Source organism: Plectropomus leopardus, chromosome 11, assembly GCF_026936395.1.
Source record: "Plectropomus leopardus strain MGB_pleo_1.0 chromosome 11, ASM2693639v1, whole genome shotgun sequence".
NCBI lineage: Eukaryota > Metazoa > Chordata > Actinopteri > Perciformes > Serranidae > Plectropomus > Plectropomus leopardus.
The window spans coordinates 12,364,153-12,387,740 of record NC_142186.1 but is presented as its reverse complement, the minus strand read 5'-3'; the positions used below and the strand labels follow the sequence as shown (position 1 = coordinate 12,387,740).

At 37.7% G+C, this 23,588-nt stretch overlaps 1 protein-coding gene across 2 annotated transcripts in view; it reads right to left on the bottom strand.

Annotated features, from left to right (window-relative positions):
* Positions 1-7,112: 7,112 nt before the first annotated feature.
* LOC121945336 (CUB and sushi domain-containing protein 3-like) overlaps positions 7,113-23,588 on the bottom strand; it is a 235,458-nt gene continuing 218,982 nt past the window's right edge. For both annotated transcript variants that reach the window (XM_088084026.1, XM_088084027.1), the window contains exons 64-70: positions 17,867-18,046; positions 17,271-17,336; positions 14,907-15,065; positions 14,383-14,495; positions 13,495-13,582; positions 10,880-11,021; positions 7,113-9,698 (exon numbers count right to left, since the gene is read on the bottom strand). In XM_088084026.1, coding sequence (XP_087940152.1) covers positions 9,539-9,698; positions 10,880-11,021; positions 13,495-13,582; positions 14,383-14,495; positions 14,907-15,065; positions 17,271-17,336; positions 17,867-18,046 — 908 coding nt within the window. In that variant the 3' untranslated portion in view covers positions 7,113-9,538. The remainder of the gene's footprint in view (positions 9,699-10,879; positions 11,022-13,494; positions 13,583-14,382; positions 14,496-14,906; positions 15,066-17,270; positions 17,337-17,866; positions 18,047-23,588) is intronic.

Below are 23,588 nucleotides of genomic sequence, written 5' to 3'. Positions count from 1 at the left end.
CAGTCGACGACATGTGACAAAACCTAACCGCCTCCATACTCCCCACTTCATGCATTATGTTGCACACAAGCACCATAATCCAGAGCCAGTACGCACAGTCAATAACTAGAGTGACTAGAATTACCACCTTGCGGTTGTATGCCTCCACACACCAGTCGAGTTGCACTTACACTTGCATTCATGTCTGTGAAAACATTGATGCTTCACACACACATTTTCCCCCCAGTAGCACAGAAGATCGATATCATCAGCATGTTGAATAATAACCAAAAAACATAATGATGTCACAGTGAAGTTGACCTTTGACCTTTTGTATGTATGATGCAATCACTTCATAATTTTATCCTATCAGCCATTTGTGTGAAATTGTGTTGTATTATATTACATTAGTGTAAGAATTCTTGAGTTAAGGCCAAAAACATGTTTTATGAAGTCACAGTGACCTTTGACCTTCGACCACCAAATTCTAATCAGTTACATCAAAGTTTTTCAATAAAAAAAAAACCCCAACAGTTGCTGGTTTGACACTTGACAAGTTTGATGCTTTTTGATGTCCTTCATGATAGTAAAATGAATATCTTTGGATTTTTGCTTGGACTGTTGCTTGGATAAAACAACCTATTTGAAGACATCACTGTGGCTATATAAAATTACATGTTACATGTTTCGCTGTTATCTGATATTATATTGCTGAAAAGAATAATTGAGAATATAATGGGTATAATAACTGATAATGAAAATAGTCGTTAGTTGCAGCCCTGAAGTCTGTTTTACCGCATGAGTGATGTGGATTTATTTACTAACAAATAAAATCTGCCAAATTATATTTTTTTAAAAAAAGAAGATGGTTAGCTGATGTGCTGATCTTGAATACCAGGATGCAGCTGTGCCTTTGTGTTTTTGTGCTTTTGACCTAGCCTGAGCAGGGGGGCATTCAAAATACACATATCCAGTGATCCTTGACACCAAAATTGCACGTCACCCTTTAATAGCTACTCAAACACCACATTGTGCCTTTCCTCCCACTGAGACAAAGTGAAATTCACAGTTAGTCACCAGAACACTGAATGGAGCTAAATAAGGGAAAAAAAATGTATACTTAAATAAATGACCTGTGCTTGGACTTGCTACTTAGCTGACACAAATCCCTGCCATGCACAGCCACAAGTTCTCTCTGTGTGCTGTTTAATAGACGACTTAAGCTGTCCTCTTTCAAAAGGCGCTGCAGGCACCTCTATGGCACATTAACATCAGCAGAACACCATGCGATTATTCCTCGCAGGACAAATGTGCTCAATCATATGCTTAGATAGCATCATATGTGGCACACTTTCCCCTCCTCTTCAGTTTTATGCTGAAACGACTTCCACTTCCTGCAGAGCATGCATGATAACAAATCCAAAATGTCAACGTCCTATGATTTATAATGCAGTCCTTAACTGAGAGGTTGTACATCATGCCCACACATTCAATGACAAGATGAAATGTCACATATTAATTCATGCCTCATAACTGCAAATTTTTCCCGCCCTCCAAAATGTTGCAGTATAAATGGTCCGATCAGTGACCATTTTTTTTCAAAATGCGTCCTTGTATGCCAGGTCCTTTACGCAGATGGACTCTAAAGCGCATATTATCTGATATTCAAAGACAGGGGACCATTTGTTGTGTTCATCCATAACACAGACAAAAGAGACGGAAGAGTGAATCATGGTTCAGCACATCAAGTGAGTGATTCAGTTAATCTGGAAGGCTTTTTGATCACATTTGCTGTGATGTTCTTGGTGGTTTCGAAACACAAAGTGAAGGACTGTAAACACTGTACAAACGTAGCACTTTACACCACAATGAAGACAAGTTCCCTGTAATATTTTATGCAAAGTAAAAATCTTGGTCTTACAGTTGAGCTGCATTTCAATTTGACTGTTGCACACAAAGTCAGTGTGATGTGTTTTTGGCTTGTTTTTGCTGCTGTATTAACAGAATGTAAGTCAAAGAAAACAAAGGGAGTGCAGAAATGCTGTTCAGTAGTTTTGGTTCCCTGAATAAAATATTACATGTGCAGTTTCAATTATGAAGCCCGATTACTCACTCACAAGCCGGAGTGATCAAAAGCAAGCTGCTCTGTTCTGTTGTGGGGTTTCTTTTCTCTGGATTTTCCTCAGGGGGAGCGTAGGAGTTTTTTATGACTGCCATGATTGAGGCTTTGAGAGCTGATGAAATTACAATAATGCGCCGTGTGTTTTTAAAACCGCACTCATGTCCTTCGTAAGACTCATCCTCCATACAGCAGAGCATATTACCGGCTTCAATTTGATGTCTTAAGGCTTTGCCTTGTGGGGGAAATGATTTTCTGCAAGTGAAAAATGTCACATGTGACAGATGCGATTGGCTGGTCAAAAGCATTTTTTTTTCATAGAACAAAAAAAAAATCTGTTGTGTACAGCTTCTTATTTCACATCAAACTTCCTTCAGGAGCGTGTCACATGGCATTAGAACCTAATTTAGAAAATCTCCACAATTAATTGCTGAAGACAGGGGGGCTATTAAATTGGACACCCTGTGAGCAATTAGATCAAAGATGTAATGTGCTGAGAAGATCTTTAGTGTTCACACTGTGTTTGTACAATATATCAAGGTCATATGGACCTGGCTCTAGGCTGGGCTTTGTAATTTCCTCCTAGCTATTTCTTTCTTCTGATGGTTTTACATTGGGTTCTACACAGGAATCTTACATGTGTTATTATGTAATTGCGCCCTGAGCCATCAACCTCTTTATATTTTTATATTATTTATAGAAGGGTGTAATGTGCATGTATGATGATGTCAATATCACTCAAGATCACTATAAATGAATCTATAATTATAAATATATACATAGTTAGTGAGGTATGTTATTTTTGATTGAGGCTGATTCTGAAGTGCTCATGGCAAGTGTCAGAAATGATGTTGAGATGTAACAGTTGATGCACGCAGCCCATTCAAAGTTTTGCATTCAGAGCATTAATACAGCAGCAAAACACTATTTGAAATGTTGTAATTGAAGTTTCTCTGTGGTTTGCTGTGGTAGATGGTCCAGCTGCATGTTAGTATATGTGTGTATCCCACTGGGTGCTTCAGTACTCCAATGATCTATCTACCTGTCACTTATTTTGTTTCTAGCATGGCACTGTTTTTATTTACCTTAGTTAGCTGACGCTATGCTAGCTCTATGTTTATTGAGGTGGCAAAATGTGATGTTAAAATGGCACTTCAGATGACATTCAGTTGAGGTGCTTTTTGGCAATAAGCAGACACACAAATCTGTAAAGATGCAAATACTGTAACAACCGCTTGAGCAGCCCTTCAATGGGGCTTTGGCGATACTTTAGCTAGTAAAGCTGTTGTGTTGTTGTTCAAGTGTGAACAGAAGTTAAAATGACAAGTTTTCTTTACTATTTACTATTTCTTGGATTGGTACAGTAACTCTTGTTGTCTCTCCTGGTTGCCCAGCCCTTGGTTACCCCTGTGACAACAGAAATAAATACGTGACAAAACAATTGAAGAAAGTGAATCTTGAGTGAATCTTGAGTAAATAAGCGTATTTCCAAAACGGTCAAACTATTCCTTTAAGGGTCTGTTGGAAAACCTTTACTTTTTCATGAGGTTAGAAAGAAATCTAGCAACACATATGCATCTAAGAACAAATCAAAATCATTACCCTAATTAAATATATGATTTCCCAGTAGTAGGGAGATCTTGTTAAATTTTGGATCCCTTCATGATTTATGTTGAGAACTGTCTGATAATCACACACATAGGACTCACAAAAGCCTCTTTGTGCTCAGGGTCAACAACAGAGATCGCCCCCCACCCACGCACACACACCCACACCTCTGACCCCTCAGCTGCTGACATGATAGATAGTGCTGATCGTGCTTATTGACCTCAGTTTAACATCCTTCAGTTCACATCAACCAGAGACTTCCTCAATCTACTGCAGGATATTTCCCTATGCCCATGTGATTTAGCTGTGGGTTAAAAATTTATTTTGCTGAAATGGTTATAGAGGAATTTACATTATTCATCCACTTTAAGATTAAAAAGGGTATATTAAACTATATAACTCTTCTAGGTCTTGCTTTTGGAAACTGTTCCACAGAATATTAAATCCTGGTCTATTTTCCAAGACATGAATTTCATTGTTATGAGCGGTGAAAATGCTGCTACTTAGTGCACGAATCATTAGGAATTTGTGCTCTTAAAAGTCTGCCAGATCAAAATGGATTAAGTTCTGATTCCCTTAGTGAAATGTGCACAGATGAAAATGCTGAGCAAAATGAAAAAATAAGGATTCTTCTTTTTTTTTTTTAAGCCTAAGACTATTAAGACATGACATTCAGACAGCTTTACCTGCATTGAAGTATGTCTGGTATTTCTTCGGGGTTTTTCCTTTCTGAATAGCTTTCCATCTGCATCAAGAACAGTCCACCACCCTGAGGACATCTGGCCAATGAGAGCAGAGTTGTAGAAAATGGCTCATTAGTGGAAGACTGAAATATGCAGCGAGAGAGAAGCTAGTTAGTCAACTGACAACCCAGCATATAAGAGCCAAAATATCCATGGAAGCACACACGACTCATTACGCTTTGACACGTGTGAGGAGGAAAAAAACCCCAACAACTTTACAACTTCTGCTTCTCAGAGTAAACACATTGTACAACACAGGATAAGGAGTGAAAAACTCCACCTGTTGGAGGATTCTATCAACAATACCCATTCAGGTCAATAAGACACCCTGCTGTTTTATGTTGGTGAGAATTATTGTTATGTACAGAAACGCAAGAGCTTCCATCTATCATGCAATGTGTCAATATTGCTGGCTGCCGATGCTGTGTGGTGTGATTTCATGGCACACATTCAACACTGTGATGAAAGTGGAGGAACGCCACGGGGTATCTGAACATCAGAGGCAGCCAGGAACATCCCTTCATTGTACCCGCACATGCACCTCTGCAAATTGATTTTCTACAGCAGGCACATGCCCACGCCAACAGACCACGAATGCCTCCACAAACAGGACAGTGAAATCAGCTTACTGCACTAACCTGCTCAGTCACCAGATCGCAATTGAGCATTTGTTGGATGACATGGTACAAACGGCGGCACTGCTTAACACCAGAGAGCTTTCTCAAGGGATTTTCCAACACAGAAACCAGAGCTCTGATGAAGCTATGTGTCGCTCCAAGAGCAAACAGGGGGTCAAATCACTGTTTAGAGGGTGTTACTATTAGTGCATTACACTGAGCAAACATCCATACTGAACAAACACTGTGAGCCTATTTGACATATTGGACTAGCACCAGCTTATATTACATCATCACCCAAAGGGTGATGAAGCTTCAGAGTAACTTCAATGGAAAATCCTTCTGGCAAATATTTCTAATCCATACACAAATCCCAGGCTTAGACTTTAAAGTATATGCTTAACCCTAGTCTGAAATCAAACCTGTTCCTGCCAGTCAAGAGCATGTTATTAGATTTTTTTATGGGGCCTCTTCATACTTTCTGTATTGAGCGTTCTGTGATCTTGGTCACGCTCCCATGCTGTTCGTCTCTACTTTGATTGCAGCAATTAGCTTCATCTTAGTCAGTTACAAAATGTCCTGACAAACTGTCACCTTGTCATGTAGACTCTGTAGAATGCATCCACATATTTCAATCCAGACTGTCACTCAGTTCTCTATGCAAGTATTTTTTCACTTTCTACAACAGCTGATTCTTCGATTTGTTGGAACATTAAACTTTAATAAAGATAACTTTGACAAACTTTTCTCAGACATACAGCTGTTCTCTGGAATTGTACAGCTTCAGTTACAAATGCATATATTGTAGATACCATGTCATGGTAAAAACTGTTATTTGTGCAAAAAAATAAAAGCCTATTTTTCCCTTAAATGCTCCAGTGGGCCTCAAGCAAGAAATGATAAACTAACAAATTTTCTATTATTTTTGTTTGTATCACGATTTGTTCTTATTTTGGTAGTACCCACTGATTACTGGGATTCACCAGGGTTTTCAAATTTTTTGCTGTTCTCTGAGGTAAGAGTCAATTTTATGAGTGGTCAAGAGCAGTCTTATCAAGATAACAGAAAAACATCTTGTTTTCACAGGCCACAAATTGTTGCCTTGTCCAAGAACAAGTAGGTTTTACATTTCAGGAACATTTTAAAAAATGCACGAAAATCATTATCATGTTTTAGAGTAACTGGATTATTAAATTCCAGGACTAAAAAAATAGACTATATTTGATGCATTGATCCAAATTACTGTAAATTTAGTTACTCTGCATCCCTCTGCTGACCAGTGCTGGAATGTAAATTAGGACATTTATTCAAGTTTTGTACCTAAATACAAATCTGAGGACGTTTTACATTATTTAGGTATTTTAGTCTCATGTCAATTTCCAGATTTACTCCACTACACTTCAGAGGGAAATATTCTACCTTTTAAACCACTAATATTATTAGATAACTATGTTATAGATTAAGACTTTTGCGGACAAACAATATAAAAGTATGCAAGACTATACAATACAATTTACAAAACTGCAATTCATGTCACATGCAAAGTAAAGTACATTCAAATGTCATTTTGTACCTTTTCTGTAGTAAATTAAAGCATTTTTTTTTTTTACCACTGACAGTGACACAAAGAAGGTTAAATGACACTCGGAAAATGTTGAGATAGGGAACACTCAGAGGAGCTAATGCTGCAGTTTGACTGCTCTTGAATGCAGGGAGATGAGAATGATGAGAAGTCAAATTATACAACCATTTCAACTTGAGATTCTGCTCACACCAGGTGTCAATGTTAACAAGGATTATTGGCCACAATGCAATGCGACTGGCATTGCCTTAGGACAGAGATGATACATGTGCTTATTTTGGCTAAACCAAGCAGTGGTCAGCAAATAGAAAATTCATAAAAACATGTGTAAAGGTGTAACGGAGAGAAGCAGCAGACTGAATGATAAAAGCTTACTGCAACATCTTTGTTTACACTGTGAATACTGTTGCTGAGTTTCATAACACCGGCATCTCTATTAATAAAAGAGAGTAGCAACATTGAACTTCATTATTTTATATTTTATATATAAATTAAGGATTTATACATTGCTGATAGAAAGAAAAAATACAAAACATTTTTTGATCTTACATGACATTTACATGTGAAATTTTACACAACATATTCAATAACTTACAAATGCTTTATTTGCATAAAAAATATATCTCTTTACAAAACTTTTGTAATATGTACATATTCATATACACAGGTTTCTGAATGGGATAACAATTTGTGTGGTACATTTAAAAGCATTCTACTCTACTCCAGAGTCTGATGTGAGACTGACTTGCCATATACTGTTTTTACCAGGTGCATTTCTTTCCTCATCCATAAGAAATATGAACTCGCAAAATATATTACATATCGATAACACAAGACATCTTGCCAAAGAATGCCATCAAGTATCAAAACTGTATAAATGTACAAAATGTAACAGCAATGACAGGAATCAACATAGTGGTACAAAGTACTATAGCAGCAATTGCTATACTGGTTCACTTTTTGCCAACATGCACAGGTATGAAACTATGAGCTGCTTTTCAAACACACCTCCTCTTAGATAAACCACCAGAGCTGACATCGCTCAGCCAAATCATTGCAAACTGTGCAGATAAATTACACTGATGTACAGTTTCACTAATGCAATAAATGTTATGTCTTCCTTAAAAACATATGCCCATACAGTATTCAAGGCACTGCAATGATGTAGATGATGTCAAATTCATTTTTCATTTTAAAACGTGGATGGACTTGGATGGACATACAATACTGATGGTGGCTCGTGTTAAAGTGTGCAAATTTTTTTCATGTATACTGTACATTTGTTGGCAGAAGCTGATGGTTCAGTAAGACATTGAAATAACCATTTGTATCAGTGGGTGTCAATAAAATAGGCCAAGGCCATGTATTTATCAAGTGTCTCAGAGTAGGAGTGCGGATCAAGTATTTACTGACTAAGGCACGGTTTCCCAAAAGAATTATGCAAACACAAACACTGCTTAGTTTATGAAAAGCCAGACATGGTGTGGAGGTTGCACTTGTTCTGTCTTGGAATTACTCTAAAGTAAGGCAGATGCATGTCAAACTTTTTCTTTTCAACATAAAACAAGTCGGCAAGATTCATTCGACCTTGGACTGACACATCTTTGCACTTTGATTTACCAACATCCAGGCTTAAATAAACTTCTGGGAAACCTGGCCAGCTGTAGGTACTGTGCACTGCAGGTAATCTCGACTTTGTCATTCTATAAAACCTGAAATATCTAATCAAGGAACTTCTACTTTGAGATTCTTGATATATACAGGCTCAAGGCTGGGGTTAATTCACACCAAATTTGGTTTATTTGGCACACTCAGAGCTGGAATATCCTAAACTAAAATTACCCAAACTAAATCAGTTTTCAGATCAGTTTCAATAACTTAAGATCTGGTTAAATAGATGGATGAATCCCACATGACCATTATACCGAAAGGTACACTTTGCCTAAACTAGACTCTCAGACTAGTCAGCAATTTAAACTCTCATACCTGATCATTTCTGTCAAAAACTAATTCATCGCACACAACTTGATAATAAACAGTAATATGGACTATATCTCTTGTGAAGAAAATGCACTCCATTGTTGTCACAGAACCTGCACTGTAACAATAAAAGCCCTAGCATTCCCAGTGGCACTCGAAAAATTGTACTGCACTTCAGTAATTAAATCCCTGGCCATATATTTCTTCAATAGGAGGTACCATCCAATTAAGAGGTATAATTGAGCATATAACTTTGAACAGACTACAGCACAGACACTATTCAAAGAGAGGCAGTTTCTTCTCCACTTCCTCATCTCCTCTCACACACCCCACTGCTCGGAAAATAGACTCTAAAGATTACATTGATCAACTCACAGTTGAGAGGCTCTTTACCTCTATACGAGAAAATAACTTTCATCAGGATGAATACAAGACTAAGACAAGAAAAATAAAAAAAAGGGTCTAGATGTGGGCTGTTTTCTTCAAAAGAAAAAGTTTAAATTTTTCATTTGGCATTGTGAAGTAACCCCTCTATATTTATACTACAGAGCATAAAATACTCTATTTTATCTATATGCCAGAGGCTCTTTTATTCATAAAGCCAACACTCACAGAGTGTAAAGAACACCCCTCTTCTCCGAACTACGGGAAGATCCGGAAAGGTGTGGGACCTCCCCTTCCTCTCTCTCAAATCTTTGATCTTTTGTATACGATCGATTGCAACTGACGTAAGCGTTGCTGAAAGTGTGCTTTATGTTTCTGAGCAATTCTGTGTCTTTGTTCTAAGTCATCAGAAACAGGGAAAAATATAAATATGTCGATATATATTCATGTTAAGCAAACAAGGAGAAGTGGTATTCCCCCTTATGTGTGTGTCTCTCCCTCCTGTTATTCTCATACTCAGCAGACATCAAACCATGGTGCAGATGGTGTTGAGATTGGGGTCAAAGCGGACAACTTTCCCCTCAGCGGCTTTTGTGTTTGTGTTGTACATTGGATTCTCAAACGTGGCCTGTCCATTGTTGTTCTCATGGACAGAACATCCTGTGTACTGCGCTTTATCTGTTTTCCTGGGGAAAAAAAGGAGGTTTCATATTAGTTGAGAGACAGTGGCCCAATTATCTCCCCTCCTTCCAATCCGATAAACATGTCTCCATTATCTTGGTGTGGACAGCTGCAGTAGGTAAATGAGGCTGAATTGTAATTATTGTTGAAAATATCAGTCAGAGGAGCCCTATGCCAGTTCACTGGTAACTAACATAATGAGTGCAAAATTTGCATGTCATAGTTCTGCAGAGGCTCTTCTCAGTCACTGTTCATACTTAAACCTACGAAAAGTAATGCGCTATAATTCGTACATAACCCATGTAATCCCTCTCTGCCTTTATTTTCTCATTTTCTTCTGAGCCGGAAGGATGTGATCTTGTGACCAACGGATTATACTACCGTACATATATAAGCAAAGCAGGCAGTCAGACAACATAGCAAAAAAATGGTTAAGTCAGAGTAGGGAGGAAGGTCAGGTGGTGGACATGTCAAACAAAAATGAAGGGCGCACATTCTACCAGGCGAGCCCCCAAATTATAACTTAAGGTGCATAACATGACAGGGCACAACCATAATTCTTTTCCTAAACCTAACTAATAGAGGCACTATTTTGTAAGATGTCATACAAACTTTTTGAATTACTTTTCCATAGATAGCACACAAATTGTTGCATGAGGATATGTTGTTCTACATTTATGTACTGTTCTGAGAGATAATATTTTAAATTAAGATAAAAATCCACCCATCTACACACTGTACACATTCATATAGCGCATATGTATATACAGGGCACAGAATATACTGCATATCATATTGAAGTTGCTCTCATTAAAAATGCCTGACGTTGCTGCTTTGTAATGCGGTTTGGACGGTAACACGTTGACTAATATTGCATCATGCTTTGAAGCCTCTCACAAAAAAGCTTCTGTATCCAGTGAGGAACCTTGCTGCAGTAAAACAGGCCGTGGAAGTGGGCCACAGTGTACTATCTACCTCATCTTGATGTATATTTCCTTTGGCTGCAACTCTTAAAACATCTACATGAATCTGGGTTCCTGAAACTTTTTCAACATCAGGTCTGTAGTGAGTAACTTTTAAACTCAACATGGGACACAGACTCATGAAAACTTACTACTTTCTTTCTCATGTGGAAACAAAACCAATACAGAATGCAATATAGAAGACACCAGGATACACTACATACCGCTGTTTGTAGAGATAAAATCCAAGGCCTGCAAAGATGAGGGCAAAGAAAGGCACAAGGATAGCGACAGCAACAGAGCTGCTGTTGGTGGAGGCGTTGGTTTCAGGGTCAGGGAGTGTAACATTCTCTCTCACACTCAAACCTGAAAGAAAAACATTACATTTAGCAAAAGAATGTGGTAAATGTAAAAGAAGAAGATCTAAAATATTCAGACAAAATGGTGCAAACAAAAACAATGAAGACAGAAAATGGAAAAATAGAAAAGTACGTATCATCTGTTGGTGACGATAATGATGATGGTGATGATAATGAAGTGGAGGATGATCACAATGATGACGAGTTGCAGATGCAGCAGCCAGTTGATAAAGACGCCAGCCATAATGATGACGCCGATAATGATCACTGCGACTGTGATAATCTTGTTGAAGACAATCATGAGATGAGATGACAACAGGAACGTTGAGCGCAAAGAAATGAGGGACGACAGTGTGGAAGGAAATGATCCACTCTGTGCTCTATGAGTGTGGCAAAAGGCAGCGGTGGAAGAACTGTGATCCTTTACTAAAGTAGAAGTAGAAATACCTGAGTCTAAAAATACTAAATAACAAGAGGTACTGAGATCCTTTACTTAAGTAGAAGTAGAAATACCATGGTCTAAAAATTCTCAACTACAAAGAGTACTGAGATCTTTTGCTAAGTAAAAGTAGAAATACCATAGTCTAAAAATACTCAATTACAAGACCTACTGAGATACTTTAAGTAAAGCTAGAAATACCATGGTCTAAAAATATCCAATTACAAGAAGTACTGAGATACTTTACGTAAATAAAAGTAGAAATACCAAAGTCCAAAAATACTAAATTACAAGAAGTACTGACATCCTTTTTTAAGTAAAAGTTGAGATACCATAGTCTAAAAATGCTCTGCTGCATATAAAAGTCTTGAATTCCTGTTACTTACAGTAAGCAAAACACCTAGGTATTAATAGCAAAATTAATTTAAAGTATCAAAGGTAAAACTACACATTTTGTACTCCTCTCAAAGGGTTATGTCATTATAAAATATTATTAAATTAATTTTATATAACTGGTGAATACATATCAAATAATGTAGTTTGTCATGTTGTGTTTGGAGCTAATTTTACATACTTCTGTTACTACTGGGTAACAGTTGTATATCACTGCAAAAGTAACTAGTGAAGTCTCAATAAATTTATGTAAGTATAAAGTGATGTATTTCCCTCTGAAATGTACTTGAGTAAGTAGAAAGTAGCATAACATGGAAATACTCAAGTAAAGTACAAGTACCTGAAAGTTGTACTTTCCTACAGTATTTAAGTAAATACACTAAGTTACATTCCTCAACTGACGATAGACATGGTGACACACTATTCATGAAGGTACATGGTCAGTAGAAAGCAAATGTTATGTAGCTTTACTTTTTAAAAAGGAGGTGGCACAAATCTTTGAGTGAGCCGTTTAACCTAGACTTATTAAAACATACTTTTCCCATAGTAACAGTAGGTGTGACTAGAACGAAATCTAAGACATGTTCAGCATTTCAGTTTTAAGTTCATCACAATTATATAGATTGCAAAGTGGAACCGACTGTTATTTCACAAAACATGCTTTCAGGGTTTCTGTTATCCATTAATTCCCTAATTTTTTAACCAGAAAAATCTGTTGAAGTCTGTCATGTTTAAATTGCTCCGGCCACAGTGTCCGATGAAAATAATTCCCTCTGACCCATTTACCAAACTAAATGCAATGCAGGTGTTAGCTACAAAATCAGTTTATGTGCGTTGTTTTCTGTCGGAATGTCCTGACTAGATGCTAGCTATGCAGCGCTGCTGTTTTGAGCTAAACTTTTGTTGGATACCCTGCTTTTATTTCCTCTCCTCCTGTTGCACGCTTTGAATGCGCAACAATCATTGATTCATGGAATTTAAAGTTATTGAAACAATTCCTCCTGATTTAACAACAAAAACCTAAATAAGGTGGCAGCTAGTTGAAGGGAGATCATCGGGGACATGAACGTTTTTGGTATGTAATTGCTAATAATAACCCACTTGCTGTTGGCTATATTGTATGTCACATCCAGTAAATGTCACAACATAAAACATGTGTTTTCACTTTAAAAAAACAAATGTCGGAAGACAACAAGTACTTATTTTTTCAGTAGTTGTTCACCAGTATGACCTCAAGTGCATAGCTGATAGGCATGTAGCATGTGTTTTCATTGCATAATAATATTATAACTTTAAACACATTACATAAAAGTACTGTCAATTGTTTTCAAGCTCAGTAAACACAATCAGATTTGACTGGAAATTTACTGGAATTTGTCAAGGACATTGAAATCTTCCACAACAACTGGACCAGCACTGGAAACCCTGGCTTGTATACAAACATCTTAAACTCAGATTTATGTTGAGAACAGAGAAACTCTCTTAGTGCCAATTTCTGCCACTGAATTATTCATTTATAACAATCAAAACACATTTTTTGGGTGGAGTAGGGCCTCATATATCATTGCTTTCTCTATTTTTATTGTGAAAATGAAAGATGAAGAGTGAACAATGGCAATGTGACTCAGTGTTCTGAAAAGACACTTACCAAGTCTCTGTAGTCCAAATTGTCCATAGTCTTTACCCTGTATGAAGCCTTGGAACACATAGCTGCCACCCTCAGGCTCAGCTGATACCTAGAAGAAAAAAAAACCCACAAAGCTTAAAAACAAAAACATTGTATGTTTTCTTTTCACAGCATGAATATTATCAGATTTTTCTTGGCACCTAAGAGAGTGTCGCATTTATTCCACTAAACATCAAAAACTGCATACAGTATACTGTATTTAGTATGACAGTCAACACACTCTGTCATGCTACATTCAAAAATAAAACCTTTGTTTCTCTGAACCTCTCTTTAGAAGCTGTGCAATATGCTATCAATAGCTCAGTGGTGTGCAGTCAACTGTCACACGTTGTTATTAAGTGGACCTTGAAGTTTATTTTAGAAGAGGAACTTCAATTCCACCAACGAAAATTGTTCTGCAGTCATTCCAGGTCCCTTAGATGTCAGGTGTGTGTCTGAGCTTATTCAGCAAATTGTCAATGCGGGAATGCTGAAGTGACTCATACTGAGCCACTGGTGCATCTGATGTACAGCCAATGTAAATATATGTAAACAAAAAACAGACAATAAGCCAGGAAATTACTATTCAGCTTGTTGTCAGTTTCTTCTCATGTATTGTGTTTTTTTTTCTTAGCTGGCAAGTTAAGTAGGATGAGAAAAAAATGAATAATGAGGAAACATTGGCTTGATTCAGTCCAAGAAAGGCTTGTTTTGGCTCCCGAGGAGTTGCAGCCCCATTGCCTGCAATATTATACTTGTCTGTCAGACTGAACAAACAAAATAAATGAAAAAAAATATAAGACAGTCACAGCTCTCAGTTATTTCCAAGACATCACTGGCCAGCTGCGTCAAATTCCTGTGTATACTCACAAATCCATCCATTGCCCAGGTCTCATCAGTAATCCTGCTCAAGGAGCTGTGGGCCAGCGCTCTCATCTGGTACAGCAAGAGCATTAACCGTGCCTCCTGGCGCTTGTACACTCCTACAAGGTAGAGGACAAGAGGCAGTACGAGGAATGATGTGTATAAAGAGATGAGGATATACAATTGTGAGGGAATCATAACAGAAGAAACAAGACGCAGGAAGGGGAATGAATTCAGAAACGAAGTAGAGAATAGAAGCAGTGAGAAAAGATGAGAACAGATGAGCAAACAGCAGGGGAGGGGGGGCGAGTGACTTTTGAGTGGGCAGTTAGTCAGTCAGTGCAGACTAATACATCCGTCTTTACAGCCAATAGTTAATTTCCACTCTCATGCATGAGATCATTTGGTGATTGACTGATTGACATGAGGCACCCTCAAAATAAATGGAAGTGACACACAGAGGTAGTGAGAGGAGGAGAGGCGAGGCAGAGGGGAGGAAGTAGGTGACAGATGATTTATAGATGACTCACCAGAGAGCAGAAACTCTATGCTACTGTCGGTTAAAGTTACATTGACTTTCCCAGTTGTGGCATTAAAGCTTGTGACTGTCAAAGTCATTGGCTGTTTCTGGCCTTTGTAATCGTAGGAGCCCTTCCACACAAAATCAGGAGCAAAGACGTCGTCAGGAACTTCGGAAAAAAAAAAGAAAAGTGCTTATTAAATAATACCATTAAAATAATAGCATAAATCAACTGTTATATACCATACAATTATATATGTAAAAGTTATCATTCTATATCATGTCTAACATGTCTTTTTCTTTTCTTTTTTTTCTGAAACATCAAATTAATACTATGATTTTAATATGAGCTAAATACTTGCACCCACGCTGTAAAATGGTAATTACACATGCATTGGAATCAACATATCAAACAGCTGATAACGGTCTTTTCATTCAGTTTGAATAATATCAAGTTCCTTATAAGCTTTGACAATCTCAATTAATGATAATTAAATACATTCTGAAAGAGATAACTCTGGACTCACTCTGTGAACTCGGCAAAACTTTTTTAATAGTTTTGCACTGATTAAACTTTTTGTAGAACTTTTACAGCACAGTCATTATCTACCCATAATTATTTACTTGGGAATTATGAGTCAATTATCCTCGCAAAAAGGTGAGTGCTTGTAGTTAACAACAGGCACTAAAGCTAATAATAGCCAGAATAATTATCGCTGGCACAACAAGTTAGGGTTTAGGAGGTGGAGAGGGGATGTAGATGCCAGGTAACATTTTTTTGCAGCAACCAATGCTGCTAATAGCGTCTCACTTTGTATGACACAGATGAAGCAAAAGTAAATGTAATTCTATGGCATAAATACAGGCTGACTCTCTTTCACATTACAGTTCCACCTTTCTGGGAAAATCTGAATATTTTACCTGAGACACTAGCAAATTTCACTTTACATTGTTGGTCTAATTGAATGTTTCAACAAAATACAAAATTGTGTTGGAACAACCACCCCACATGCCAACACTGCCATTTGCAGCATGGCTGGTGTGGTTAAAAACAGCCCTTGGTAAATCAGGGTTTTTGTCCATTATCCACTGTGGTTGGTGGATTCCAAAATCTACCATCCATTTAATTCATCCCTTTTTTTGGCTGGTAAATGGAACAAACCTAGCAACCACTTGCAAATTTAACCAACATTTGACTAGTGGCTGCTTATTTCAAACCCTGGATACATTTTGGTAACTTATGGCAAAGATCAAACCTGCCCTAAAAAAAAAAATTCTGGAGGAAAATAAGGGTTATTTTTCTACGTATTTCTTTTTGTATTACTCATTTTGACCACAAGAGGCTGCATCACACCACCAGTGGACTTTTCATTTCTCTCTGCACTCTAAACACAGCATGCATGTTTTATTATTCAAGTTCTGATATATGACCATTTTCATGTTACATAAAAGTTATGGTCGCAGTGGTCACTGTCACTTGCAGCAGTTATAGTACACTGTGTTTGTGTTTTCTCATGGTTTATCTTCAAAATGCAAAATGCGAAATCTAACATCAACAGAAGTAGTTACCAGCAGCCTCCAGCAGGGGGCACTGTCAAAAGTTTGATGCTAGACTGTATGGGCCAAGTCTAGCATCAAACTTCCCTGTGAAATATGAAGCAATCAAAAATGAGCTGACGGGCCTGAGTGGTGATTTAGATTTGGTCATTCAATAAACAGTGTCCATGCATGTTGTGTTTAGAGTGCAGAGAGAAATGAAAAGTCCCCTGGCGGGGTGCTTCAGCCTCTTGTGGTCAAAATGAGTATTACAAAAAGAAACACGTAGAAAAATAACGCTTATTTTCCTCCTGAACTTTTTTTTCTGCCCACCCCCCCCAAAAAATGTTTTTTTCTTGCCCCTCAGGTATCTTAAGCATGTGCATGCATATATTAGTTGTTACCTTGTTGCACCACTGCATCATTTTTAATAGTTATGAATAGACAAATTACGCTGTATGTACTACAAACTTATTGCACATGTTTATGCCCTGGTGTTAATTATAGATAAGTATATTTTTATACCAATGATCCACTCTTAGTCGCTTACAAAGTGCTGCATATGTGACTGCAAAAGAGCAATGACAGAACATGTTGTGGTCATAATACAAAAAATAAACATCAGGGTATATGCTATTTTTTTCCCCACACAGTATGGTAACTATTTTTCCTTACTGTAAGAAATGCTGACTTTGAGGTATGGTACTGAATACTTATGGCCTACGAAGATGCTTAAACCTAAATGATTTTGATGACGACTAACACAGATTTAGCCACTGAATGGGACTGCTGATCTCTGTGGTTACCAGTTAAACAGCTTTAGCAATTCAAAACTCACCATTTATTTTCGGGCTTGGTGTCCCTGACACGGGTTTGACAGTTTTCTCATGTGATTTGGAACCGACTGCAGAAGAACATAAATATGTATGTCACAAAGATGTAGTGATACACAGCGTGGCTTGACAACTAGAGGATGCTGAAAAAGTTAACACTGTTCAATTGTAACATACCGCCTACATTATACTCTTCTCACTTTGGTGAGATCTCTGGCAGCTCAGTTCATACAAACATTTACAAATCAATACACTGTTGAAACTTCAAGTTTAAAAAGAACCTTGAGATGCTTATTGCAATTAGCTGACAGTACAGCAACACAGTGGGTTTACAGAAAACACAGAAACCAAAATGTCTCATTATATTAGTGACTTATTTGACTAAACTATCAGTGAGCAGCAGAGTAAATGTCACTTTCGATAAATTTAGAAGCATATAAAACAAGTACAGTACAGTACAGTACAGTATACACTGCCATACTGTCCACCTCCATGCAAATGCACAACGTTTCCCTCAACCTTTTAAACTTTTACTGCATCCCCCCTCCTCCCTGCCATTTTCTCAATCATCTGCCCTTGAAGACCTCCACCAACCACGTACCTCTGCACACAGGCACCTTGCCAGTCCAGCTGCCGTCGGAGCGGCAGACGCGGTGCTCTGAACCCCCGGAGAGGAAATAACCTGGCTGACAGGTGTACACCAGGGTATAACCGTAGGAGGGCAGGTCTAGACCCACAACGTCAGCGTTGGCCGGGCTCCGCGGCTGCTTGCAAGAGTGAGCTGGAGAGCAACAGAGGGCAGATGTGTTAGTATACACAAAATGGAGCCAGATGCACGCACGCACGCACGCACGCACGCACGCGCGCGCGCGCACGCACGCACGCACGCACGCACGCACGCACGCACGCGCGCGCACACACACACACACACACACACACACACACACACACACACGCGCACACAGATAGGCACAGTTGGCCTTAGGCAGATTCTTTAGACTAAAGTCTTCATTCTGGGTGGCAAGATTCACACACACACACACACACACATGCAAACACACACAAACACGCAAACGCACACACACGCACACACACACATATATAGACACATGCACAGACAGGCACACAGATCAACAGGAAGATAATTAAGCACTAGCTGGGGAGAAAGAGACAGAAAGAGAGAGAAACAGATATGGAGGATTGTTAGAAAAGAGGATAAAAAATGAAGTACAGACATTTTACAATTGAATTGAGCTATTAGAAAACATATTGATATTTTAATTTGTCTATGTTTCTTTTCTGATATGAATATGGACACTTGTGGCTCAGCGGCTACACTGTCTAATTTTAGGCTGATTAGCCTTCAAAATGTAGTGAGCTTAAATTAAGTCAAAACAATAACTGTTAATTGTTATGAGTCTCCCGCAAACTCTATCATTCAGCAAAAAAATGGAAAAAAAGAAAACATTTGGAGTTGTTTTCGTATTTCTTGAACTAATCAAAATTTTCAAGGGCGAGAACAAAACAGACTAAGGTGATTGGTGTCCTTGCAAAACAGTGCTGAAGTGAATGTTATTGTGAAACTTGCGAGAGTGTTTTTCATTACGGGGAAGTGAATATAGGTTGCAAGGTCACAGACACTTATGGAAACTGAGAGGAAAAAGAATGCTGAATGAAACAATGGGCTCAGACGTCCAGCCTAAGTTCGATGTCAGACTTATGTGAACCAAAAACTAAAAAACCACAAACCACTAAAATTTATCTAATACTTGTTTTTTAATACCACAATTCAGTTTTGACTTTCCTGACTGTGACTTTCTTAGCTTATTTAATAATTCTGTGTAGAAAAGCAGGACAATGCTGATTATGGATAGTGCTGAAAAGATTTGCTGATTCAGAAACTGGGTAATAAAACTGTGACTGCCGTGTTGCAAAAACGCCAGCTTCTTATAGACAATATTACATATTTTCATTCTCTCATGAGTGGGTTGAGTATTCGTGGTTTAATTTTTCACATCAACAAACTCTAGAAAACAAAAAGTTATGCTAATCACATCACACCACCAAAACACTGAGGGGTTGAACATTCAGGCTCAACAATAACATGAAAATAGTGAAATAATTTTGCAACTTGTGAGCGAAAGAATATGTTGCCAGCTGTCGAATGGGAGACAGATGCAAGTGAGTCACAGTACCAAATTGGTCCTTCATGGCGTCTTAATGACATTAGTGGCTACTGGGTGTGAAAGGGATGCCAGGACGAAAGTTTCTGGGTTTTATGAAAGATGAGAAGACTGCAGGAAACTCCTTGTGCTGGATATTACTTTTGCTGGCGTTTAAGCAGGTAAAATTTTGTGTGTATGCAAGTCTGAGGACATACGTTTCTCACTGCTCTTGAAAATTAAAACAGGTGCATCAAGGTGAAAGTTGTGTGCCGAAATCCAGGAGGATACTTCTCTTATTCATCATAAACTCAGCTGTAGAGGGGCTGTAACGATTTAGTATACATTAAGAAAGACTGATGAAGAAAGCACAAGGACACTGTGTAAGTCACCCGTTTGTGCCACCCAGAGCGTTCTCAACGAGCTGATAAATCTGCCTTGAGGAAATCTAATGCGGTATCTATTTGCACTGCAAGAAAGAAGAAAAAGTGCCTCATACTGTAAGTTGAAGATATAAAGTCTGGAGACCTAAATAAATAAAGACATTCATAATTAAATAAACACTCTTCTTACTGCCTGAGCACAAGTCTATGTAACCCATTTAAAATTACAAACTGTCAGCACATGTCCAGGGTGATTGTAGAGTTTGTAGACCATGAATTCGGAAGACACTTACAAGGCCGATGAATTGTTGTATCAAAGACACGTCACATCCCTCATCAAGTCCTGTTGACAGTGCCATGTTTATTTACACTTCAAACAACACAGCAAGCTTTACTCCCGAGATTACACGAGGCCTCAAAAGACATTTTTGCTTTTTCTGTCACACAACACCGTGTAATTTTCTTAGTTCAAAGTTGGTATCTCTGATAGGGACTAAGTGCATTAGTTAGAGACACAGACAGACAGAGACCGATAGAGTCTGACGCACAGAGACAGCCCTGCTGATGAATCTCTTCTCGAGCCAAGGAGGCTGGCCAGCTACAGACAGCAACAGCAGGACACGGTCAAGAGGACAAAGTGAACTTTTAAATTACAATGTTTTCTTATAGCTTCCTCTCCCCAGTATTGTTTGCATGTCTCATTGTACAAAGAGAGAAACTCCTAAAAATTATCACCAGCTGGTCAGAGGCTGGCATGTAGGTTTTAACATCAGATCAAAGTTCGGTCTGCTATAGCACCAGTGTCTGCTGAATATATTTTGAGAATATTGCTGGTTTGTCCTTCAGGTACACTTTCTGTACTTGTTTAATGGCAAGCTCAAATCTAAAAATGTCAATACTTTACGTATTGTTGTTTTTCAAGACATCAAAGTGGGACGGGAAGAAATAGGGGGATTTAGATTGTATACCTATAAGCAAAAAAATATTAATCCCATGAAAAGGTAATATGATTAAGATCCGGTGATGTTAAACTCTGACTTGTGTCCATTGCATCTATTACATCTATTGTGTTGATAATCCCTCCGAGTTTTTGCTTTCGCCAGCAGAACACGATTGGTTGGCTTCACTTTTAAATCCATTTAAGTGGCTTCACAGTAACAGAAGACCATTTAATCACAGAGAAAGGTATTTTAGAGGATTTATGACTGTTTTGACTGAGGGTCAACACAGCGTGTCGGACCCATACAAGAGCACTCATACTCAAATACATATACATAACTGCAGCTTTCCCCCCAATGTATTATGGGCAAGACAGCCCTCTGGGTCTGAATGTCCACCCTCAGGGCTGCATGCTTGAAAAATGAAGAAAAAGAATGTTTTACATCGATGGACTGAAAATGAATTCATAGTTTTATTTTATAGCTGAAATTCACAGTGACCTTTTGGTTTGTGTTTCCTCCACAGATGTAATAACTCCAATCTAAAATCAATTCACAACAACCAAAAAATAATAATACAGGTACATGAACGGGGGTTTCAATGATGCATTACAGCGCAGCTTTACAAATTTAGCACTTATGCCGCCAATGTCGAATACCAGAGTAACATAATGTTACATGATAAATAAGCAGACCTATACAATAAAGATAGTTACTTCATTGCATAAATGTGATATATGCATATGACAGACCATGGATCTTAAAATTAGCAAGGTCTTTTAATGACAGCTCTCTAAAAACAGAGCCTACAGGATGATGTGAATGTAAAAACATCTACTGATGTTTTTACCACTTGCTTGTTGGGATGAAACAGTTACCTGTTTCAAAATAAAACATTTCCAAAATTTCCAACTGATAGTATTGCCATTTTAAATTATGTTTGTTATTATTAAAAAGCATCTTTGATGACTCCACTTGAAAAACTCATAGGAAATACAGCATCAGCCAAAGTTTGAAAGTGTATACCAGACTCACGGCCACACATAAGCTAGTTTAAGAGCTAAGGTGCTGCAAAGTTTGAGAGCAAGATAAGATATCTGTAGAATAAAAATCAAGAAATTAGGCAGGTTTAACTTAACATCACCTGTATTTATAAAATGACGGATTAAAGATTTTTTTTTAAAAGTATAGGGAGCTAAAATGTTGTGACCGTCACACATACATTTTTCTATTTTAATTCCAGAGGTATCAATGACAGGATGAGTGCAAAAGAGGAAAATCAATACATTTTCAAGCCACCATAGGCAACAGACCAGAGCCAGAGAGAAGCTCCTGAAAGGGTGCAACCTCAGCAGAGACAGACAAACCTGGCTAAGAAACTGCACCTGCTGAACAGAGTAAGTCTGGAAAGTTAAGTCTCAAAACATTATGTCTCTGAACAAAATCTGAAATGGCTGTCAGACTCCCATTTCAGCAGTTTCAGCAGTTCACTACATCATGGTTACACAAAAAAGGGTGTAAATGTTATTTTATGTTTACCACTTTGAGAGTTCAGTAAATGTGGCTTCTGGGATGTTCAGTACACAAATCCAAAAAGGTTAAAGAAGCCAAGAACCGCCAAGTGGCCATTCACGGGTTCAATATATTACTTACAGTGTAAGAAGGACATTAACAGTGACCATATGTAATTACATATGAAGTATGCACCAGCATCTCAAATTTCAGCTCTTCATCTAAAATGTTTTATACGGTATGAATTTAAAGTATAAAGTATAAAGTTAACTGACAAAGTAAATAATATAATAATAATCGTTGCATAAGTTGTAAAACGTAATCAACTAAATGTTATGTGTAGATAATTTCACTGTTTGTTTGTTTTATTAAATTGCCTGATGTTTATGCCTGATGATTGTGTTTATGTTAAACATATCAGTTTATGGATTATGTGGTATCTATGTACCCTATTTCAATCACTGAAATCATAATATTTAATCATAAGTTAAGTATGAACCATTGCCAATCTGGAGAAATAAATAAAGCAACTGACTCCTGACCTCAGCTTTTGCCTGTGCGTTGCTAAGCAGTAGTATGCCCAGATATTGCTGATAAAGTGCCTTATGTTGAGATAATTAAATATATTATGTACTGTTATGTATTACTTATATTATTATTTTTATTATTTTGTATTTTTTCTCATTATTTGCCCAGTCTCCCCTCTGTCTTTTGTTGCAACTTCATCAATTACAAACACACACATATACATACACGAACACGTGCCCTATAACACCACCCTTAGAAACAGCAAGTGGTTTGCATATTTGTAACAGCAAGACTATTGTCATACCTGATTTGATTATAATTTTTGTTTTGTTTGTCTTGTTTTGTCTATATTCCTGTTTCTGTATATCCCTATGTATGCATACTATCCTTTGCACCAATAAAATAAAAAAAGTAATAATAATAAATAAGATATTTTCAACAGCACTAGTGGAATTCTGTATTCCCATATTAATGAAAATAAGTATATTTTATTTATTAGGTTAACTTGAAAGTGACTTTAAGAACATTTAATTTCACAGATTAGACATTTATCTTCTTGTTTCCTACTGAATAATCATGTATATTGGTATTTAGAGGCCCAAAGACAAAGTGTGTGTCCCACAAGACCATGCCATCTCAACCGTTTCAAAAATTTTGACAGTCGAGCATTCAGCCCTTGAGAGGAAGAGACTGTCTATGATCCACTTTGTATCAGCCATTTATCTGCATGCAGATATTCCTCCTCACCTGACACAGCTGTCAAAACCTTTCCAGAGAGACGGTGTCAATTTCCTGGTTAC